The sequence below is a fragment of the Halichoerus grypus genome, chromosome 2, assembly GCF_964656455.1.
Source record: "Halichoerus grypus chromosome 2, mHalGry1.hap1.1, whole genome shotgun sequence".
Lineage (NCBI taxonomy): Eukaryota > Metazoa > Chordata > Mammalia > Carnivora > Phocidae > Halichoerus > Halichoerus grypus.
The window spans coordinates 100,101,028-100,125,348 of record NC_135713.1 but is presented as its reverse complement, the minus strand read 5'-3'; the positions used below and the strand labels follow the sequence as shown (position 1 = coordinate 100,125,348).

General features: G+C 38.0%; 2 protein-coding genes across 11 annotated transcripts in view; one reads left to right on the top strand and one right to left on the bottom strand.

Annotated features, from left to right (window-relative positions):
* The window catches only part of CDK7 (cyclin dependent kinase 7), a 49,871-nt gene that overhangs the window by 463 nt on the left and 25,087 nt on the right, over positions 1 to 24,321 (top strand). For 7 of the 10 annotated variants that reach the window (XR_013445759.1, XM_078067239.1, XM_078067238.1 and 4 more), the window contains exons 2-10: positions 284 to 343; positions 6,117 to 6,150; positions 7,065 to 7,132; positions 8,548 to 8,616; positions 10,774 to 10,884; positions 11,968 to 12,086; positions 13,348 to 13,447; positions 20,652 to 20,738; positions 22,031 to 22,180. Coding sequence is in view for 9 of the 10 variants with exons in the window: in XM_078067239.1 (XP_077923365.1) it covers positions 284 to 343; positions 6,117 to 6,150; positions 7,065 to 7,132; positions 8,548 to 8,616; positions 10,774 to 10,884; positions 11,968 to 12,086; positions 13,348 to 13,447; positions 20,652 to 20,738; positions 22,031 to 22,180 (798 nt within the window). In the remaining variant the exon portion in view is untranslated. The remainder of the gene's footprint in view (positions 1 to 283; positions 344 to 6,116; positions 6,151 to 7,064; positions 7,133 to 8,547; positions 8,617 to 10,773; positions 10,885 to 11,967; positions 12,087 to 13,347; positions 13,448 to 20,651; positions 20,739 to 22,030; positions 22,181 to 24,321) is intronic. The other 3 variants (XM_078067242.1, XM_078067243.1, XM_078067244.1) reach the window with 3 other exon arrangements.
* The window catches only part of CCDC125 (coiled-coil domain containing 125), a 42,008-nt gene continuing 23,885 nt past the window's right edge, over positions 6,199 to 24,321 (bottom strand). The window contains exon 11 of the mRNA XM_078067234.1: positions 6,199 to 6,497. Coding sequence (XP_077923360.1) covers positions 6,474 to 6,497 — 24 coding nt within the window. The 3' untranslated portion in view covers positions 6,199 to 6,473. The remainder of the gene's footprint in view (positions 6,498 to 24,321) is intronic.

Genomic DNA, 24,321 nt, shown 5'->3' with positions numbered 1-24,321 from the left:
TGCTGAGCAGGGAGCCCGATGCGGGGCTCGATCCCAGGACCCTGGGATCATGACCTGAGCCGAAGGCAGACGCTTAATGACTGAGTCACCCAGGCCCCTCGGGGCCCTGTCCTTTCTGAAGGATAGACTGGAACGGGAAGTGGCCTGCCTCACCACGTTCCACGCCGCCACGAATCCGATCCAGGAATCCCGGGCTCTTTGCTTCTCCAAACTAAATAAGTAAAAAGGCAAACACAAACAAAAAGCTCCCACAAACTTAGATTATTTCTGTTTTTCTCTCTAGTTTGCCACGGTTTACAAGGCCAGAGACAAGAACACCAACCAAATTGTCGCCATTAAGAAAGTGAGTTACTGTTATTTTTCCTTGAGCCTCTGAAGATGTTTGTATGTATGAGCTGATGCCTGGGCTTTTTACTACTCTCAACAGTGCTCTGCTAATGAGATATTTATGTCGTTTTCAGAGAAAACAATTTATTAGTGCTTGTGTTCAGGATGGAACTCGGGTTGAACTAGTTTTGTTGTTGTCCCATTAATTGGAATTGAAATGAAGAGGAAGCTATATATTACGTTTGCTTTATAAACTCAGACGTAGGCAAGGGGACCAAGTACCCATCTGTTGGGTCCTCAGAACTATTTAGTGCCGTGATATTCCCAGGTCACGGTTTCTGCCACACCTGCATCCGTCATGTGTATCCTCTGTGTTTTCTGTGTACAGATTTTCCATGAAAGGCTTTCGTGAGCATTAACACTGATGTGCCTTTTTAGTAGCTTTTTTACTTGCATTCATTAAAGAAACTTGGGTCATATGTAGCTAATTTTCTACATGTCAGGCACTTTCACTTACATTCTTTTCACTTAGCCTTCAATATAGCCATGTGAAGTAGGGGAAGTATCCTTATTTTACACTTGAGGTACCTGAGACCAAGAGAGATTGAGTAACTTGTCAAAATGACACAGATACTAATACTAAAACTAGGATTTAAATCCAGGTTTTTTGCTGCCAGGTTGCTTGTTCTTTCCCATGCTACTGAAATCAGTAATCCTCTCAAAGAGAGGTTTTTGTCATATCTCAAGGTCTCTTGGTGGGGTAGGTGACCTCCACCTCCTTATTTTATTTATTTATTTGTCAGAGAGAGAGCGCGCACTGCACAAGTAGGGGGAGAAGCAGGCTCCCCGCTAAAGCAGGGAGCCCCCACATGGGGCTGGATCCCAGGACTCTGGGCCACCCAGGTGTCCTCACCTCCTTATTGTTCCTGTTGCTATTTGAATTTATTTCTCCTTCAAAATTCCTAACTCCTTTGAAGCCTAGTCCGCTGATTCACTTACACCCACTCCCTGTCACCCTCCACAATTATTCCTGCTGCTGTTATCTTTTTACTTTTTCTGATTTCTCTCATCTCTGTTTTCCAACTTAAATTCTATAATCCAGCATTGTAGCTACTCCTGTGTAAAAATTCTTATCTATTCTGACCCTTTCTAAAGTTACCTTTTTTATTCTACCCGTGGTTCATTATATTCTGGTCACACTGACCTTTCTGTCCTTTGAACACATTAAGTTCAGTGCATTCCCAGGATCGTTGGATTTGCCTGCCTTCTGGCTAATATATTTTTCTCTAAAACTTGGCAAGTTTTAGATTTCACTCAAATGTCTCCCCCACATAGAGGCCTTCAGTGGTCACTTTAGTTAAAATAGGTGTGCCTCCCTACTTCCCTATTGTTCCTTGCCATATTTCTCCATTATCTTCATAACATTTATCAAAATCTGAAATCCTCTTATCTGTGAGCTTATTGTCTATTTACTTCCACTCAAATTATACTTAGGATCCTGTCCAGTACATTTGTAGACATTCATTAAAAATGTATTAACCTAAAAAAAAACGTATTAACCCGACTGATATAATCTTCATTGTTGGCATACTGAGTTAATGTAGTTGTTTGAAAGTCCTAGTGGGATTTGTTTTGTTTGGGGCGGGGGGGGGGGTTGCTTTTTTTTAACATAAGTTAGGATTTAGAATCCATCCTTTCTCTTTTTTTTTTTTTAAGATTTTTATTTGAGAGTGGGGGGAGGGGCAGAGGGAGAAGCCTCCCTGCTGAGCAGGAAGCCCTACTCTGGCCCATCCCAGCACCCAGAGATCATGACCTGAGCCCAAGGCAGACGCTTAACCCACTGAGCCATGCAGGTGCCCCTCCTGTTTCTCTTTGATAGACTTTTACCCCTTGAAGGTTACTCACAATGGAATCTTCTTTTACGTTTAATTTTTATTTCAAATAATGCTGCTTTGTGGTTTTAAAAATCAGTTAAAAGGCCCAGGCTTTTTAAGGTGCTTGGTTCCTCTAGCCCTGTTTTTCACTCTTTAGAGCAATCACAACTCCTATAGTTTTCCTCTGGTATTTACTTCTATTTCATTAAATAATGTACTTATATCGTTATTTCTTGAGTGCTTGCCCCTACCTCATTTTAGACATTATCTAGTCTTTCTGCTATAAAGTATTACACTTGTTCATTTACTAACATTTATGTTTAATTTTACAAAAAATGAATATTCAATATTCTTTCACCTATTGTATCTTAGACTTTTAAAGTATGTTTAGAGGTAAGTGTAAAATTTCATTTCTTTTGAAATTTATAAAAAAAATCATTGATCTCTACCTCATCTTTTTAAAAAGATCATACTCAATTTATGTTTCCCCATTTATTTAACCAGTCCTCTATTGGTGGCCTTCTAGGTTATTTCTTTCAATGGCTGGCTGCCTGCCCGCCTGCCTGCCCACCCCCCATATGTAAATATTCTTTTGCAGTTTGTTTTTCTGAATCCGCGTTATTTCTGAAATCTTCTACATGGATACATGTAGATGTGGTTTATATATGATCATTGGTAATTAGATTCCATCATATAACTACACTAAAATTTGCCTGTCCAAATTCTTGATGCACACACTTAAGCTATTTTGTTATTTTTTATGTTTTCCCTTTATACAGCCCTAAAGACATGCCTATTTTAGGGAATATACAGCATCAGCCTCACCACATATTGTCAGATTGCTCTTCAAAGTGCTTGGACTAGTTTAACCTCCTTCCACATTCTTACCATGTTTGTATTGTCAGATTTTACATTTGTCAGTTACCTGGATCAAAATTGGCATATGATTGTTTCAATTAATATTTCTCTGAATACCAGTTAGATTGATCATCTTTTCTTAGATCTATTGGCTTTTTAGACTTTCTCCTACCGGTTTTTCTGTTAGGGTGCTTAAATTTTTTTCTTCCTGTTGATTAGTGGAATTTTTTATTATATTCTGGACATTGATCCTTTGTCAGAAATCTGTACTTCAGATATCTTCTCCCAGTCTTTGCCTAGACTTTTAGTTTATATATAGTATCTTCTGGGGCACAGAAATTTATAATTCTGTTCTGGTTGAGTTTATCCATTTTTTTGCTTTATGGTTTTCTTTTTTGTCTGCTTGCCACCTCGTTTATTAAGGATTCTATATTCTAAAAATTTTTAAGTATTGCTGTTCACATTTAGGTCTTTATTCCATCTGGAATTAATTTTTCTACTTTGTGTAATATGGCGATCCAATATTTCTTCCTCGCTGTCCTAGCATTATTGATAGTCTGTCCTTTTCCTGGTGAGTTGTAACACAAAGTTCTGCATTAGTTGTAATGCCGAGTTCCAGTATATACTTGGAGCCATTTCTGGGCACACTATTTTTTTTCCATTGATTGATTTTTTTTTTCCATCCCTGCTCAGATACTATAGTGTATTTAATTACTACTGTCTTTCAAAAGCCTTGAAATCTGATAAGATAAACATACCTGTTTTTCTTCAAAATTATCTTGGCTATTTTATCTGCTAGTTGGGAAATTTCAAACAATCAGGAGAATTTGATATGAACTAGGTATTACCTACTGCTGTGGCATTGTTATTAAGTATGAAAATGGCATTTTGAATATGTAAGAAAATGTCCCGTGTTTTAGAGATGCTTACCTAAGTACATGGGGATGAAATGACATGAAATCTCAGGTTTGTTATAAAACATTTTAGCCAGCAGAAAGGGGAGGATGAATAATGAAGTAAGTGTGGCAAAATATTGATAGTTGTTTAATCTGGGTGAGGAAGTAGATGGCTTCGTGAAAACAATGTATTTTTATTGTGTTTATAAAATGTAAAAATTTTTAAAATTGTTCTTAGATCCTTACTTTTCCATATAAAGTTTAGAATTGATTTGTCAGTGTTCTTTAAAAAATGCTGTTGAGCTTTAGATTTGGTTGAACTTAAAAAAAAATTGACATATTTATGATTACTGAGTCTTGCTATCCATGAATGTGTTGTTTATTTTAGTCTCATTTTTAAGCATGTTTTCATATTGTTTTATTATTTAGTTTTGGAAAGCTTTGCAAATCTTTTGTCAGATTTATTGCTGAGTGCCTTATTTTTTTGGTGTTATAGTAGTTTACCTTTAAGTAAAAAGTTGTGTTTGTAGTATATCGCTGGGAGATATGTATATATTTATTTATATCTTTTAATCTATTTTTATCATTACCAAGAATCTTATTTTTTTAATTTTAATTCCAGCATAGTTAACATAAAGTGTTACGTTAGTTTCAGGTGTACAGTACAGTGATTCAGCAATTCTCTACATTAGTCAGTGTCCATCATGATGTGTAGTCTTAATCCCCTTCACCTATTTCCCCCATCCCCCCACGCACCTCCCCTCTGATAGCCATCTGTTCTCTGTAGTTAACTGTTTCTTGGTTTGTCTCTTTTCTTTGTTAGTTTTGTTTCTTAAATTCCACATATGAATGAAATCATATGGTATTTGTCTTTCTCTTATTTCACTTAGTGTTATACCCTCTAGATCCATTCGTGTCACAAATGGCAAGATTTCGTTCTTTTTTGTGGCTGAGTGATATTCCATTGTGTGTATGCTGAGTAATATTTCATTGTGTGTGTGTGTGTATATATATATATAGCCAAACTACGAAAGCAACCCAAATGTCCATCAAGAGATGAATGGATAAAGATGGACATTTGGGTTGCTTTCGTAGTTTGGCTATTGTAAATAATGCTACAATAAACATAGGGTGCATATATCTTTTTGAATTAGTGTTTTCATATTCTTTGGTTATATACCCAGTAGGGGAATTACTGGATCATATGGTAATTACATTTTTAATTTTTTAAGAATCTCCATACTGTTTTCCACTGTGGCTGTACCAGTTTGCATTTAGCTGGGAGATATTTTTATTTTTTTTAAAGATTTTATTTATTTATTTGACAGAGACACAGAGAGAGAGGGAACACAAGCAGGGGGAGTGGGAGAGGGAGAAGCAGGCCTCCCGCGGAGCAGGGAGCCAGATGCGGGGCTTTATCCCAGGACCCTGGATTCATGACCTGGGGCTTTATCCCAGGACCCTGGATTCATGACCTGAGCCGAAGGCAGACGCTTAACGACTGAGCCACCCAGGTGCCCCTGGGAGATATTTTTAAAGGTAGAATAGCTGTGTTTTTCCAGAAGTAATTTTTTTTTTTTTTTGTATTTTTGGTTACATGTAGTCATTATATAAAGCAGTGAGTAGGAGACTGGTGTAAGCCTGAACCTATTAATGCAATTTGTTGTGCTTTTTTTGTTTTGTTTTGTTATGTGTATTAATAGTAACAACAGTTTAACCATATCGATCCTAATTTGTAATTTTGGTTTTTGGAAAATGTGTTCCCTAAGAACATGTTATTGGGCATATTAAACATGTTATGTTTATATGTCATATATTTCCTCCCAAGTAGGCTAACTTGAAGTGATTTTTTGTTGTTGTTTATTAGTCAGTATGCCCTTAGTTACTTTTGTACATTTAATCTTGCAAAGATAAAGGAGACATTTATTTTCTTAATTCCATTACTTGAATGTAATTCAAAAACTAAGGGGCAAGGAATGATAGGTACTTGGTCCTTTCTTATATTGTTAATTTTGCCTTTCAAATTCATGATTTCCACTCCCTTCTTGCATATAAGTTGCTACGTGTTTTTACTGTGGCTAAGTTTCTGAAGTGTTTATATGTTATGAATTAACTATAAATAATTTAACATTTTTAATGTATTTGGGTTCCCCCCCCCCAGATTAAACTTGGACATAGATCAGAAGCTAAAGATGGTGAGTACTCCATATAATCTGACAGAACAGGAAAAGTTTTTATTCTCACTAAGGAAGTTAGCAATGTATTAGAGTTATGAGTGGTTCTAGATAGAGTTATTGCAGGGTGATAGAAGAGTAAACTCGATAGAGATAGGATATTTGTGATATCTACCATTTGGATGTTGAGAGTCATGTAAGTCATCCAAGTCATCTGAGTAAATGTAAGGCAACAAGGTTATTAGTGGCTTGTTTTGCTGTCTTCGTTACTCTTTAAGGTGTTGCAAGCAGTTGTTTATTCTTTTTCTGAGCTTCTAATTACTTTGAAAATTCAGGATACAACTTCATGGAAGTACAGAAAGCTCACACTGAAATAGATGAATGGAAGAAAACATGGTTTTACCCTTCCTCCATAGCATTTTGTACTAGTATGCTAAGTCTTGTTTAGTCATCAAGAACTAGTTTTTATAAAAAGGACGCTTCTTCTATTTAACAGTACCACATCTTATTTTTAATTTTGAGTTCTGTCCTTTGTATTGGGAAAGATATTGTCTTACCACTACTTTGTTGTTAGCATCAAGAATCTGTTTCTAAAAAAAAAAGAATCTGTTTCTAACATAATGCGAGAAAGAGGAAGCTGTTGACTTATTGCTTTCATGTTACACACTATCACATTGTTATTCCAGCAGTCTTCTCAAGTGATATGGTATAAAGTGAATACTTTTTATCACCATTTATCATTGACATTGTTAAGCTATTTTGAAAATGAAGTAATATAAAAGAAAACCAGATATCAAAAAAAATTGTCAAAATAGTCCTTATTTTTCTTATATTCACTGCTATTTCCTGAAAGACTAACCTATCCCCAAAAATATGTTTGTAAGATTTGAGATGTCAGAATTATTTTTCACATTGTGCTTTGCCTTTTCATGTAGGTATAAATAGAACAGCCTTAAGAGAGATAAAATTATTACAGGAGCTAAGTCATCCAAATATAATTGGTGTGAGTATGATCTAAGTTGTTTCTGGGATTTGGGACCCTGTCATTTCTGAATGTGGTAGATGTTGATTGAAAGCTCAGCAAGATGAATTATTCTAGGTGAACCTTTCAAAAAAGCTTAAAAGTTTATCAGGCTAATATGTATTTTCTATTCTAATTGATACCGTAGGCAGTGTCTTTATTTATTCTTCTTATTTTTTAAGATTTTATTTATTTTGAGAGAGAGAGGGAGAGAGCCTGCACAAGCAGGGGGGAGGGGCAGAGGGAGAAGCAGACTCCCGCTGAGCAGGGGCTGAGCAGGGAACCCGACGTGGAACTCCATCCCAGGATCCTGGGGTCATGACCTGAACCAAAGGCAGACACTTAACCGACTGAGTCACCCAGGCGTCCCTAGGCAGTGTCTTTAAAGCTATACAGCTGATGAAATAAATTTAGTATTGGCGTACGGCCTAATTTTGTCAAAAATCATTTTGAAGCGTAGAGAGCCCTAGAATGCATAAGATCTTGAGTAAGCTCCCCTACAACTTGGTGCCATAATTCCACCTCAGAGGGTTGTGGTGAGACTACTTAATTGATTGAATGCATGTAAAGTACCTGGAAATAGAGCCTGGCATAGAGGGTGCATACAATGAATGATAGCTGCCACTGCTGTTTATAGGATTTTCTTAAATACTGAGCACAGAATTGGAGACTGAGATGAGGTTTTCATTAATTTACTTCTTAATTATAACTCAAAATTTTGGAGGAGAGCTTAAGTATTTAGTGACTTTTTATTTTTATTTATTTATTTTTAAAGATTTTATTTATTTATTTGACAGAAACACAGCGAGAGAGGGAACACAAGCAGAGGGAGTAGGAGAGGGAGAAGCAGGCTCCCTGCTGATGCGGGGCTCGATCCCAGGACCCTGGGATCATGACCTGAGCTGAAGGCAGACGTTTAATGACTGAGCCACCCAGGTGCCCCGACTTTTTAAAAATAGTAACGTTTAGGTGCACCTAGGTGGCTCAGTTGGTTATTAGGTGTCTGACTTTGGCTCAGGTCATGATCTTTGAGTCCTAGAATGGAGCCCGGCATCAGGCTCCCGGCTCAGTGGGGAGTCAGCTTCTCCCTCTCCCTCTGCCCCTCCCCCTGCTTGTGCTCTCTGTCTCGCTCTCTCAAATAAATAAATAAAATCTTTAAAAAAAAACAAAGTTTAGTATTTTTGTACTTCAAATTACTAATTCCTAGCAAGAAAAAGGATAAATGTCAAATTTAATAAAATAATTCAAATTTAGCAGGGAATTATCAGCAGGCCACATGCTTGTTTAAATTTTTAAAGATTAGTTGGTATAATATTTTTGAGTATTTTATGGAAAAATCACATTTTATTTATTTATTTATTTATTTATTTATTTATTTATTTATTTTTGCTTTGCAGCTCCTTGATGCTTTTGGACATAAATCTAATATTAGCCTTGTCTTTGATTTTATGGAAACTGATCTAGAGGTAAGATTAAGATTCCCAGAGGACTTTCTTTTCTCTTTTTATCAAAAGAGAACCTAAATGTTTATTTCCTTTTCTCTTCTGAATCATTTAGCCCAGTGTTAAATATAGAGATTGGGATTTCAAAGCATTTCTGTTCCCTAGTTCCCTATACCTTTATTGACATTATTTTTAAAGAAATGAATATTAGGCCTTTGAGAATTTAGAGTTCCTTTTCCATATTATCACAGAATATCCTCCTTTTGAAAACCAAGTTTTTGTTTTATTTTTGAGAAAATAAGATCTTATGCTTTTCCTTAATACTAATTGAATCTCAAAAACTGACAATTCAAGGATGTTGAACAACTGAAATTCTCATACAGTGCTGGTGAGAATGCAAAATGGTGCAGCCAGTTTGGAAAATAGTTTGGCAGTTTCTTAAACAGTTAAATACACAGCTAAAGAATGATCTGGCGATACCACTGCCAGGTGTTTATCTAAGAGAAACCAAAATGTGTCTACACAGGAATCAGTTGGTACATAGATGTTCAGCTTTATTCATTATTGCCCAAACTGGAAACAATTCAAATACCTTTCATCTAGTGAATATATAAACAAACTGTGGTATAGCTATAAAATGGAATACTGTTTGGGGATAAAAAGAAATGAACTGCCCATACATAAAATAGTATAGAGGAATCTCAAATGTATTGTGCTAAATGAAAGAACTCAGGCTCAAAAGGCTGTATATTGTATGATTCCATTTATATGATGTTCTGGAAAAGGTGAAGCTAAAGAGACAGATCAGATCAGTGGTGGCCAGGGTTGGGAGTAGAAGAAAGTATTGGGTATAGAGGGGCCTGAGGCGATTGGGGTGGGAGTGGGAGTTATAGAACTCTATCTTGATTATGGTAGTGGTTACACAACTGGATGTCTTTGTTAAAACTCATGGAACTCTGCACTGAAAAGGGCATATTTTGCCTAAATCTGATTTCTTTCTTTTCTTTTTTTTTGTAAATGGGATTGTTCTCTTAATTTCTCTCTCTCTCTCTCTCTTTTTTTTTTTTTTTTAAAGATTTTGTTTATTTGACAGATAGAGACATAGCGAGAGAGGGAACACAAGCAGGGGGAGTGGGGAGAGGGAGAAGCAGGCTTCCCGCTGAGCAGGGAGCCCGATGTGGGGCTTGATCCCAGGACCCTGGGATCATGACCTGAGCCGAAGGCAGATGCTTAACGACTGAGCCACCCAGGCGCCCCTCTTTTAATTTCTCTTACTGTTACTTCATTATTAGTATATAGAAATGCAACAGATTTCTGTATATTGATTTTGTATCTTGCAACCTTACTGAATTCATTGATCAGTTCTAGTGGTTTTTTTGGTGGAGTTTTTAGGGTTTTCTATATAAATCATTGTCATCTGCAAATAGTTTTACTTCTTTACAATTTGGATACCTTTTATCTAAATCTGATTTCTAAAAGAAAATGGGAGCTTTTAGCTAATATAACTTGTAAGTTTAGGAATAAACTGGCTTTAAGCACAGTTCTCAGATAATGCCATGAGAACTCAGTCTTGCACTTTAACTGAGCTCTGTTTTCTTCTTTGTTTCCCCTTCCTTCATGGGCATAATTTCTCAGTATAGTGGCTCAGGCACCTCAGGCTTATATCCTTAAGAGTTTAATGATCTGTAAGGAAAGAAGGCGATTTGTTCGCTTTGATTCTAGCAGAAGTATTTGGCCTGTTTGATTAGCTCGGCTTGGATCACATGTCCATCCCTAAACCAGTCTTCTGGACAGTAGGCTTCAGTGTGGTGGTTGGCTATGCGGGAGTCATGTATCTGCCTCTAGAGGCCACAGGTCATGGTCAGTCCTATTTTAACCAGGTGGTTTCCCAGAGGAATGCTGAATGCTATTATCAGAAGGGGCTGTACATCGTCGGGCAAGCAAAACAACAGATGTTCACTATGTTAGTGCCTTTTACAAAGAAGTAAGAGAGAAAGCACCAGCAGAGATACTTTCCCTAACCATATAACTGGAAATTCTGACAGTGCCTCCTAAGGGGAGAGTTAGGCAGTGTTTCTTGAGATTCTCCTGTATGGTGGATAAATTCATTTTATGTCTGTATGTGATTTTATATGGTGTGATTTATTTGGAATAGTTGTATATTATGTACTGGATTTACAGGTTATAATAAAGGATAATAGTCTTGTGCTGACACCATCACACATCAAAGCCTACATGCTGATGACTCTTCAAGGGTTAGAATATTTACATCAACATTGGATTCTACATAGGGTAAGGTTTTTAACCAAGTATGATTGATTCTTTATGTTTTAGTCAAGTTTTATATAGTCAATTATTACATAAATGGTCTAAATATGTATATTGTTAAAATAAAAATAGAGCCAGGCCATTTTTTCCCACCTTCCTCTGGGTGTTCCCTTCAGTTGTTCCACCAGGTGGTGACATGAAGACTCTAAAATACTATGTAAAATTTAGAAATGGAAGAGACCCAGTTCTTCATTTTTTTCATAGGTGAAGAGCTAAGTTGCTACATCACCTGACCAAGGTTACATATATTTTTTCAAGGTCAGTAGCTGGTAACTGACAGAGTATTGGAATCTACATTTTTGGCTTTAAGTCTGGTGCTCTTGTGCTATACTTATACTGTTGTGACAGAAAAAAAATATAGTGAGAGTCTGGATTAAATTATACAATGCTAAAATATTTTTAGAAAAAAAATATTTCTAGTAACTCTAAAATTTTATGAAGTAATGAAAGTTTCTGAAATGGTTGAGTCAATGTTAGAAACATTCAGCTATTGAAACAAGGCTGAAAATCTCAATAGGTAGATGTTCTTAGGCACTCTATTTAGATAAATCGCTAAGAATATATAATTTATAGTCCATAATTCTCAGACCTTAAACTTGGAATCCCTTTTAGGTTATTGTTAGTATCTTTTTAGTATAGATTTTGAGGAATATATTCCTCATTCTCTCTAAGTGCATAATATTTTTATTTACTGAAGTTAATATGTATTACTCTTAATAAATAGCAGCAACTGTTTATTGAGTTCTTAGTCACTACAGTAGGCTCTTTATAGAAAAATGTTAAATTTAATTCTCACAGCAAACCTATGAAGTAGGTAAATTGAAGCTCAGTGACCCAAGATCTTGATCCAAGGTCTCACTAAGTAATATAACCAATCTTATTTTGCTTTGGTAAGATTTTAACGTCAATGAAAAAAGTACTGATTATTGTTTAAATTTAGGGTTTTACCCTATTTTTTGCAAAGTTTAAAGTGAAGCCAACTAAATATATCATTATGGTATTCTCTCCCACCTGCTTACTTGTTTATTTAAAACCTCAATGATACAGGATCTAAAACCAAACAACTTGTTGCTAGATGAAAATGGAGTTCTAAAACTGGCAGATTTTGGCCTGGCCAAATCATTTGGGAGCCCCAATAGAGCTTATACACATCAGGTTGTAACCAGGTAAGAATCACTTAAAAAACTGAAAGTTTATATTGTGCAGGATTAATTTGTTTTTTAATTTTTTAAAGATTTTATTTATTTATTTGAGAGACAGAGCATGAGCAGGGGGGAAGAGGCAGAGGGAGAGGGAGATGCAGACTCCCTGCTGAGCAGGGAGCCTGATGTGGGCTTGATCCCAGGACCCTGAGATCATGACCTGAGCTGAAGACAGACGTTTAACCCGACTGAGCCACCCAGCCATCCCTGTTTTGTTTTTTTTTGTTTTAAGTAAGCTCTATGTAGGCCTAACGTGGAGTTTGAACTCAGGACCCTGAGATCAAGAGTCACATGCTGTACCAACTGAGCCAGCCAGGCACCCCCTGAAAGGGTTTAAAAGGATAAGAAAATAGGAATTGGAGACAGTAAGAACAGACAGCTTTTCAGAATAACCAGAGAATGTGGAGGTAGCTGTTAGAGGAAGTTGGGCCTAAAGAAGTTTTTCTTGTTTGTTACTTTGTTTTTTAGTTTATTTTTTAAGGCTGAAGAAATTATGGTATGTTCGAATGTTAGTGGGAAAAGTCTAGTGAAGAAGAAAACATTGATGTAGGAGACACAGAATTTCAGTATCTTTGAAAATGGTACCATGCTACCTGGTTCCCCAAGTTGACATATTAGCATTAAAACAGTTCAGGACAGTTCATCTGTAGTTGGGAAAGGCAGATTGTGTGAATTATAAATGACCATAGGTGAGTCCATGGGAATTTTTTTTCTTTTTCCCTTTTTTTTTCCCCCCATTACTTGGATTTTTTTCAGTGAAGTCAGAAGTAAGGTCATTGGCTTAGAAAGGAAGGATGGTGTTGAGAGTTTCAGGAGAGAGAAGGTGTTAATCATCTATGATTGGGAGAGTAAATGGACCAAGGACGTGTATAATTTTCAGTATAGAACTGCTTGTTTTTGTTTTTTTTAAGATTTTTTATTTATTTATTCATCAGAGAAGAGAGGCAGAGGCAGAGGGAAAAGCAGGCTCCCCATTGAGCAGGGCGCCCGATGCAGGACTTGAGCCCAGGACCTGGGATCATGACCCGAGCCAAAGGCAGACGCTTAACTAACTGAACCACCCAGGAGCCCTGGAACTGCTTGGTTTTATAGCCAGTTTTTCTTGAGTTAATATATCCATAAAAGTGAATTTCATCAGTGGGATGATGTTTTGCTGAGGAGTTTTCTCCAAGAAATACTTTAATAATTCCATTTTAAGATTACATTATTTCTTTTTGTTCTTCAGGTGGTATCGGGCCCCTGAGTTACTCTTTGGAGCTAGAATGTATGGTGTAGGTGTGGACATGTGGGCTGTTGGCTGTATATTAGCAGAGCTGCTTCTAAGGGTAAGTCTAGGATTGATGTATACACTACAATATTGTAATACCTATTTGTATAACTTGTGTAAGAATTATCTTCCCATAGATAATTCTCAGAGAGGAGCACCATTCTTCCAAAAATGGCCAAAAAACAGACCATTTTAAAAAAAAGCCACCTCCTCCAAAGCAAACCTTTTTGTTAATGTTAATGTGAGATGAGAAGACCTCTCATTGAGGACAGTAAAGATTTTATTATAGCTCATTTCTATAATCTAAAATAAAATTATAATAAAACTCATCAGGCTGTAATATTGTAACATCTCTGCTGTAACTAAAAGTGTTAGGATGCACTTTTGTAGTCCTGGGACTTTTTTTGTTTGGGGCTGTTAAAAATTACACTTTAGGAGATTTGTAACACCAGCCACCACAGCTGCATTCTCAGCAGAGTGTGGGTAAGATTATTTTAGTTCTGTTCAAACTAAGTAGATGTGGTGGTCCCGTAGCATTTCTCTGGACTAGAACCATCTTAAAATAAAACATCGTCTCACTACCCGCACTGGAGAGAAAGATGGTGCCTTAGAGACTTTTCTTGAGCTATAAAGTTTAGTTTAGCCTTTCTGAATGATGAAGGCAAAGGAATATTGGGGAATCCTTCTGAAGCTGAGAGTGTTTTCCTCCCTGCCTTCCAGTTTCCAACCCCTACTCTTCTCCTCAAGTGATATGTATTTAAAGAAATGTGAATCAGAGACATAAAAATACAGGTTTTTAGTTCCTTGAACACAGAAAATAGCTTCTATATGCCACAAAGAAAAGTTACCTTCTCAAACATCTTTTTTAGTTTGGTGTGAGTTCTCTGCATCATTTGGAGAAGCTCGCTCCTCTGGGTGCTTGCAGAAGAAACACACATTTAGATTTGAAGATGAATAGTAATCCCTGTGCTAGTGATGGGTCCTGTGGATGAGCTGTGTGACAGCTCTGCTACTCACGAAAACACAGAGTTTACATTTGAGAATCTGTCAGCTCCCCCAAACACAGTTCATTCATTACCAAGATATAACCATAGCCCCTGGGGCGCCTGGATGGCTCAGTCGTTGGGTGTCTGCCTTCGGCTCAGGTCATGATCCCAGGGTCCTGGGATCGAGCCCCACATCAGGGTCCCTGCTCGGCGGGAAGCCTGCTTCTCCCTCTCCGTCTGCCCTTGATTGTGTTCCCTCTCTTGCTGTGTCTCTCTCTGTCAAATAAATAAAATCTTTAAAAAAAAAAAATAGCCCCTAATGTTATGAATTATCATTCCATTGAGAAAATAAGTGGAGAGAGACAAGTTAAAAATGAACAGGGGCGCCTGGGTGGCTCAGTCATTAAGCGTTTGCCTTCGGCTCAGGTCATGATCCCAGGGTCCTGGGATCGAGCCCCACATCGGGCTCCTTGCTCGGCAGGGAGTCTGCTTCTCCCTCTCCCACTCCTCCTGCTTGTTCCCTCTCTTGCTGTCTCTCTCCCTCTCTCTCTCCCTCCCTCCCTCTCTGTCAAATAAATAAATAAATAAAATCTTTAAAAAAAAAAAAACAGGTTGGAGGGGCGCCTTAGTGTCTCAGTTAAGTGTCCGACTCTTGATTTCAGTTCAGTTCATTATCTTAGGGTCGTGTGGAGCCTGCTTGGGATTCTCTTTCTCTCTCTACCCCTCCCCACCCTTGTCCCACTGTTCACACTCTCTTTCATTCTTTTTTTTTTTTTAAGATTTTATTTATTTGAGAGAGAGAGTACTAGCAGGGGTGAGGGGCAGAGGGAGAGGAAAAACAGATTCCCTGCTGAGCAGGGAGCCTAATGTGGGACTCGATGCCAGGACCCCGGGATCATGAGCTGAAGGCAGCTGCTTAACCGACTGAGCCACCCAGGCGCCCAAGTGATAATTATATCTTAAAGATTTTCAATATGGCAGGGCAAAAACTCCCCCCCCACCCTTAATAAATTATCTCGAAAAAGGTATATAAAGGCCATGTTTGAAACTAGGAGATGCCCATAATACTATGCCAGAAGATGTAAAACCAGAAATGAAGGCGGCTTAAATTTTACAGAAAAAGAGGCCAACTAGAGGCAGTTTTGGCTTGGCACACAGAATGCTAAAGTTGCTTAGTTATTGAGAAGCACCTGTGATCATTGATGACAATAATGAGGTATAAGACTAAAAACTGGGTTGGTCAAAAAAAATTGTATATGGGCAGTTAATACCAGGGTCCCTCTACACAGCTAGGTCATGTCCCTTTGTTCAACTGTACTTCCACCTTATTTATATCTCCACTAGAGACAGGTTTATTTTCTAAAGAAATTGAAACACAAATCTCCAGACATAGCCATTCTTAGACACAGTGGAGGATGTGGGTGAAAACATGCAAATTACATAAAAGTCTGTACACTGAACAGTAAAACCTTCAATGTAGGTCCCTGCTCAGCTCCCAGAACGCTGGTAGCCTTTGTAATAAGCTGTAGTAACTCTTTAACCCAGGCAAAAGATTAGAGGATCTTTTACTGGAAGAACTGAGTGGCCCCATAGAATAGATCCACAGATAACTGGCATTAAACTCCCCACCCAGTCTTTCTAGAGAAAGCCTTTGAGTTCTAATCAATGTTTTTAATACCTTACCCTTGAATGGTTAGTCAGTGATTACCACATAGTTATCAAGGATTTCCAGATATTTAATGAAGGCTTCCAGCATGTAGGAATTATAAGGTAATTGGCAAGGATCATTAGATATGGGATGCCTGGGTGGCTCAGTCGGTTAAGTGTCTGCCTTCAGCGCAGGTCATGATCCCAGGGTCCCGCTCCGGCTCCCTGGTCAGCAGGGAGTCTGCTTTTCCCTCTCCCTCTGCCCCTCTCCCTGCTCATGCTCTCTCTCTCACTCTCTTTCAAATAAATAAAATCTTTTAAAAAATAAATAAAAAAGAAACTTGGGAAAATAGGTAGCAGAAGAAAATTAACCCTCCACCCCTACCACACCTTCAGAGAACTAAGAGAATATACTGCATCTGTAAAACAAGAACATGATGCTCTATTACTAAAGGAACAGTCAAAGAATAAGGGATACTTGAAAATTTCCACATAGGGTAACTAAAAGCAAATAGAAACAGTGGAAAGATTGGAAAAGTTAGCTAAAGAATTCTTTCATCAAGTAGGACCAAAAAATAAAACTAGCAGATTGATCCAGGATTGATCCTAGAATATAACAAAAAAGAACAAAGAAAATATAAGATAGGAAATTCACAAGACAATAGCCCAGCATTGGTGGATATGAATTGACTTAAAGTGCCAAAAAGACTCTGCACGGTGAATGAAAAAATACCCATGCCAAGGCATATTGTGAAATTTCAGAGTACCAGAGTATAAGAAAAATACTTTATTTCCACAGAGAGGAAAAACGGAGAGCTTACATAGAAACCATAATGAAGGATTAGGGAAAAGAATGGCGTCTGACTTCTCAATAGTAGCAATGAAATCTGGAAGACAATAGAACACATTGTGGAGGAAAATAATTTTCAACCTAGAATTTTGTGCCCTTTTGTATTTTCAGTTAGCTTTGAGAATAAATACAATTTATAACACTAAAAATTTTACATCTGCTTCCTTTCTTAGGAATTTATTGGAAGCTGTGCTATTACATGAGAGTAAATCAAGAGAAAGATGTGGGATCCCGAGGGGTGCCTGAGTGGCTCAGTAGGTTAACCGTCTGCCTTCGGCTCAGGTCACGATCCCAGAGTCCTGGGATTGAGCCCCACGTTGGGCTCCCTGCTCGGTGCGGAACCTGCTTCTCCCTCTCCTCCCCACCTGTGTGCTCTCTGTCACTGTCCCTCTCTCTCCAATAAATAAAATCTTTAAAAAAAAAAAAAAAGATGTAGGATCCGGAGAACATGAGATTGAGTACAGAAAAGGGGTGAATAGAATTCCTCATTTAATAGTGAAAGGAAGTTCTGAGGAAGCAGGTGTACATCAGGCCCAGAAAGCAACTAGTCCAGATTGAAGCAGAAGGGATGAGAGTTTCAGCAGGGGAGTCTCTGGGGAGAAAAATGAGCCTCAGTGTGCCCACCAACAAGCTTCAACAGTTTTTAACACATGACCAGCTTTATTTTATAATTCTCTCACACCACATTTTTTTTTTTTTGCCACAAATCCCAGATATCATGCTATTTTCTTCATACTACTATGTCTCTAAAAGATTAGAATTTTTTTTATTATGACTACAATACCATTATCATCTCAAGAAAAGGAAGGATAAATCAATACCAGTCCGTGTTCAGATTTCCCACTTTTTCTCATAAATGTCTTTTATAGTTGGTTTATTCAAGTTGAGATCCAAAGTCCACACATTAGGCAGCTCATTATAACTTAAAAATTTTACATCATGGGACGCCTCACTGGCTCAGTTGGAGGAGTGTGTGACTTTTTTTTTTTTTTTTAAGATTTATCTAGAGAGACAGACAGCGTGAGCAGGAGGGGCAGAGGAAAAGAGAGAATCTCATGCAGACTCCATGCTGAGTGCAGAGCCCGATGCAGGGCTTGATCTCACAAACCTGAGATCACAACCTGAGCTGAAACCAAGAGTCGGACACTTAACTGACTGCCACACAGGCACCTTGGAGCGTGTGACTCTTGATCTCAGGATCATGAGTTTGAGCCCCACATTGGGTATAGAGATTACGTAAATAAATACTAAAAAAATTTTTTTTTACATCATACCAAAACACCCATCCTTAAAATCTGATTAAATTGCCAGCTTGCCCACAAAATTATAAGGCTATGATGATGAGTGTCCCTTTATTCAGATCTTTTTTTTTTTTAAGATTTTATTTATTTATTTGAGAGAGCACAAGTGGAGAGGGGAGCAAAAGGAAAGGGAGCTCAACATGGGGCTCGATCCCAGGACCCTGGAATCGTGACCTGAGCTGAAGGCAGATGCTTAACCGATTGAGCCACCCAGGCCCCCCTCTTCAGATCTTATAGTACAATTTACTTTAGTAGTCTGCAAAGTAGGAGATTATCTTTTGAAGTATGAGAAGAAAATATTAGCATGCCTAAAAATAGTCATGCAGTGTTAATATAATTTCAGGTTTCTTTTTTTGGGTGCACATTTCATATATACATAATAGTCCAGTGTTATACATAGGGATTGTATTAAATCTGGATCCAGTCAGAAAATAGAAACCACATATTAAAGAGGGAAGTTTAATATTAAGAGTTAACTATGATTAGCTGTTGGAATAATGACAGATTGACTAATAAAAAGTAAAGAGAGGGGTTCTTGGGTGGTGCGTTTGGTTAAGTGTCTGACTCCTGGTTTCTGCCAGGTTGCAATCTCAGGTATTGGGCTCTGTGCTCAGCACTGAGTTTGCTTAAGACTCTCTCTCCCTCTGCCTACCCGCCCGCCCCCACGAGTGCAAGTTCTGTCTTGCTAAAATAAATAAATCTTAAAAAAAAAAAGCAAGCAAGCAAAGAGAATATTTTAAAGAATATACGAATAGTCAACAGGAGCAGCCACCCTAGGACTGAGACAGAGCACCCAAGGAAGAGGACGCTGGGACTGAGACCTTGGAAAGGGCACAGTGTGGCACACTGGATGATAGAGAAGTTGCTGTAGAGCTGTGTTGGCAGAACTTGTTGAAAATCTGTCCTCTTACATGCAGAGGAAAGCTATTCTGGGAGAGATGGTTTTCTGGAGGCACTCTGCTACACAACCCTCTGTAGAGGGAAGCGGTTCTGTGCACTGGGCACTGAAGAAGGTGCCCACCGTTATGGGAACCTGTTGCTAGAGAAGCTGAGAGTGCCCCAGGAGTCGGCTGGGCATATAAGCTAGAACCAGGAAGCAGAAGTCTTCCTACAATGTTTCTCCAGCAGCCTCTACTGACAGAGCTTCAGCTGCCAGAAGAAACACATTTAAAGGTCCACATCTATTTTCTCAGAAAAGGCAAAAAGGGTGAGCTTGGAATAAATTGATAACTGGTAGAGTTAAATGCTTTTTTGACAGGGGTTGGTGGAGGTGGTGGTAGTGGTCCACAGTAATAGAAATGTTGGAAAGCTGGTACTTGATCTCATCTTCTCATTGAGTTGATAAACTTTCTCAAGGCCTCTAACAGTATGGAAGGCCTCTTGTTATTCACAGAGCAAACTCTTTTTTACTCTCCTATGTATTTACATAGATGTTTGAGAATGAATTGGAAAATAATGTCTGTGTATAGCAAGGATTTTAATTATTTATTAGTTTCTAATTTTTAACTTGTAATCACTTTTCCTTTTAAAGTTTGCATTATACCTCTTCAGAGAAATAGTATGCCAAGATATTATTTAAATAAGATTGTAATATAGATGTTCTTCTGCCTGGCAACCATTGCTCCTGTACTTTAGCTAGAATAGTTTTCCTCCGTCTTAACACTTTTCCTCTGGCTAACTCTTATCTTTCAGCTTTCTCTGCTCCTTCCTCTAGGAAGCCTTCCTTGACCTATTAGAGTGGGCTAGGTGCTGTTCTGTGTATGCTAGTATCCTGCTCTCACTGAAAACATCATCTGGCAGATGCCCCTTTAGTTGTATTACCAGCATTCCCTACATGCACCCTATGGGAGAGCAAGGACTGTCTTGTTCACTTTTTTTTAAGTATGCTCCATGCCCAATGTGGAGCCCAGTGTGGGGCTTGAACTTGCAACCCTGAGATCAAGACCTGCGCTGAGATCAAAAGTTGGACACTCACCTGACTGAGCCGCCCAAGTGTCCTTGTCTTGTTCCCTCTTTAAATGCCTAGGGTTTAATTAGTTAGCACAGTACCTATTACATGGTGTTTATTAAAGATCTCTGGAGTGAATAAAATGGGAAACATGATGCTCTTTATTTGGTTAGCAGTGGTAGGATCCAGTGCCACATCTAGTATACCTCAGACTACATTTTGATTTTTGTTAAAGTTTAGTTTTGTATTTTTTTAAAGATTTTATTTATTTAATTGCCAGAGTGAGACATAGCGAGAGAGGGAACACAAGTAGGGGGAGTGGGAGAGGGAGAAGCAGGCTTCCTGCTGAGCAGGGAGCCCGATGCAGGGCTCAATCCCAGGACCCTGGGATCATGACCTAAGCCGAAGGCAGACGCTTAACCGACTGAGCCACCCAGGCGCCCCATAGTTTAGGTTTTTTATTAAATTTATAGTAGTATTTGTATAACTATTATAAACCACCTTGAAATACCTGCATCTCACTCTTTCAGGTTCCTTTTTTGCCAGGAGATTCAGACCTTGATCAACTAACAAGAATATTTGAAACTTTGGGCACACCAACTGAGGAACAGTGGCCTGTAAGCCTTCCTACATGTTCTTTGAAATTTAGTTAGGATTCTTCATGTTGATGTCATGTAGATATTACTTAAGTGTATTCATTGTCTTAATTTACTAGTAATATATACTCTGAAAAATTTATATCAAATAGAAAGTTAAAATTGTGGTATACTGTCCAGCCTTCTTTGTACATGTTGCCCTTTCTCCATCCCAGTAGTTCCCATTCCAGGGTTAATCACTGTCAATTTGGTGGAAAGTCTCGCTATGAGGATACATATACAAGCACATAAACATAGAGTTGCATTTTCTGTCTTTTCTTAATAAAAATGGGATCATACCATATAATTGTTTTGCAACCAACTTGCTCTTTTTACTTAATATTTATTACTGACCTTTTTCTTTTTAACAGCTGCATGATAATTCATTTGATGGGTATTTCATGTTTATCAACATCTCGGTGGATTTAGGGTATATTTATTGAATTTTCACCAACAGTTAAGATGTCTCAGTACCATGAATATTTTTAACCCATTACCTTGTCTACAAAAAAGAAAAATTTTGGGTAAAATTTACACCAATTTAAGTTGCTAAATTTTATATATTACAGTTCAGTAAGATAATCTCACTTGTTTATTCTTAAAATTTTTATTTATTTATTTGAGAAAAAGAGCACGAGGAAGGGGGTCGGGGGTCGGGGGTAGGGACAGAGAGAGAGGGAGAAGCAGACTCCCCACTGAGCAGGGAGCCTGATGCAGGACTCCATCCCAGGACCCTGAGATCATGACCTGAGCCAAGGGCAGACACCTAACTGACTGAGCCACTCAGGCACCCCTCACTTGTTTATTCTTAAATTAAAATTGTAAACCTTTAGATTTTCCTAACCCTATTACAGCCCATCTCCTGAGAATAAATACTAGAAAAGAGAAATTTTAATCAGACTCTACCTTCTGATTGAAACTGCGGTAAAATTTTTTTCAAGCTCTGAATAGCTATAGGAATCTCAGCAGGTGTTAGAGGAACCAGTTCAACCTTGCCATAGTGCCAAAATGTGGTCAATCAAGGTTTTGAAGTAAGTCATAGCAGCGTTCACAGCACCAGGTCTTCTCCACAAGATTATGAACAAACTGGGCCATGGTTCCAGGATGGAAAGTCCAGCGCCCGGATGGCCACTGAATCTGACCAAATGATTCCTGACAGTGGTGCAGAGCAATTCAGTGGAAATCATTACATTCTCCATTTGACAGTTTTAGTTCTTCATTTCAGAACTATATGCCTTTCAATCCTTAAGTTTGAATTATAAATATTTTTACAGGACATGTGTAGTCTTCCAGATTTCGTGACATTTAAGAGTTTTCCTGGAATCCCGTTACAACACATCTTCATTGCAGCAGGAGACGACTTGCTAGATCTCATACAAGGCTTATTCTTATTTAACCCATGTACTCGAATTACAGCAACACAGGTATTTTAGCATATCTTTCTTATATTAGGAAATACGAGGATAATCTTAATTCTGGCATAGATAAAAGTAGAATTTCTTAAGATTTTCTAACATTCTTTAAGTACTGTAAAGATGTGTTTTTGTTTTAAGGAATAACAAATTTTATCTTGTCCCCAGGCTACAAGCTGTTCAGTCTGATACTAAATTACATCAAGCACACATAACAACAGGAGAATTTACTTTTGTTAAGGAACATATAAATATATATTTATTTCATAATTAATTGGCTTTCAAGTAGTTTACCTAGAGAAGAAAAAATAAGGGTTCTGTACTTGTTAAGATAATGGTTATTTCAATTAGGTTTGTGCTAGCCTAATGCCAAAAGTGTTTTGGTTTTTTTCCCCATGAAATACAGTCCCAGTATGCATCCTGATCATTGTCATAGTCAGAAAGTGATAATGGGGAAGAAAATAATACAGTTCTTTTCTTTTTTTAAAGATTTTATTTTTTTTTATTTTATTTTTTTTTTTAGATTTTATTTATTTGAGAGAGAGAGACAGAGATAGTGAGATAGAGAGGACAAGTGGGGAGGAGAGGGAGAAGCAGGCTCCCCACAGCAGGGAGCCCGATGCGGGACGCGATCCCAGGACTCTGGGATCATGACCTGAGCCGAAGGCAGACCCTTAACGACTGAGCCACCCAGGTGCCCTAAAGATTTTATTTTTAAGTAATCTCTACACCCTACGTGGGGCTCGAACTCAAATCCCCGAGATCAAGAGCTGTGTGCTCTTGTGACTGAACGAGCCAGGCACCCCAAAAATCATATAGTTCTTTTCGTTTTGTTTTTTGTTTTAAGGTTTTATTTATTTATTTGACAGAGCACAAGCAGGCAGAGCGGTAGACAGAGGGAGAGGGAGAAGTAGGCTCCCTGCTGAGCAGAGAGCCCAACATGCAGCCTGATCCCAGGACCCCGGGATCATGACCTGAGCTGAAGGCAGACACTCAACCGACTGAGCAACCCAGGCACCCCGTATAGTTCTTAATACAACTTATGCTTACAAGAGATTGAAAGATACTGTAAATAGAACAAACATTGATACCCTTGTTTAAGGGAAATAAGAATCAAACTCAAAAAACATTAGGAAGACCAAGAATATCTGCTCTTATAAAAGAAGGGAGAATGTTACCAAACAAAAAAATAAAAGCCCTGTGGATTGGGGGGCAAAATCCAATTTCTTTGTTTTAAAAACAAGCACAAAACAAAAAAGGATAATGTCACAAACACTTAAAATTGGAGCAGGGAAATGAAGGAATGCATCACAGTACAATGATTTGGCTTCATAAAGTAAGACTCTGATTAAAATGAAATGTCACAAGTTTTCATATCTAACAAATGATGTTAATGTACAATATACCAAGAATACAAAGTAGATTTTTTTTCACTTAAGTTTATTACAGACTACCAAATCATTGTTTACTACATTTATTTCTATAGGCCATCTCTTTTTGGCAGTACATGATGCTACATTAATACATACATGCTAGATATTTTACCATTAGAATACCTCGTTACCTTTCCATCCATACACATATATTTATTACCTCCATCATAAGAAACTTGAGACTAGGTCAGATTATCTAGAAAGTTGTTTTCATTAATAGTAAAACTCGAAATTTATAGAAAAATACTAGTTGTGACAATTTATGTGGGTTGTATTTTGATAGAGTACATTTTTTAAAATGTGTTCTGGCTTTGTCAAATAAAATCTTTAAAGTAGTGTCTTTTTCTTATGGTAATGGAATTATCAGCTGATCTTAAGCTCTTATATGTCTATTTGTAGTAATGTGCTCATCTAAATTCTTGAAATTAATTTCGTTTTGGAAGTGGGGTATTCACGTAGTGTTTTTAATATTCCCAACAATTCTGGGGGTTAGATTTTCTTTTAAGATTTTTTTTGAACAGAGGGAGACCTAGTGAGAGAGGGAACACAAGCAGGGGGAGTGGGAGAGGGAGAAGCAGGCTTCCAGCCAAGCAGGGAGCCCGATGCGGGGCTCGATATCATGACCCGAGCGGAAGGCAGACTCTTAACGACTGAGCCACCCAGGCGCCCCTGGAGGTTAGATTTCCTTAAACACAGTTCAGATACTCACTTAAAATGCTA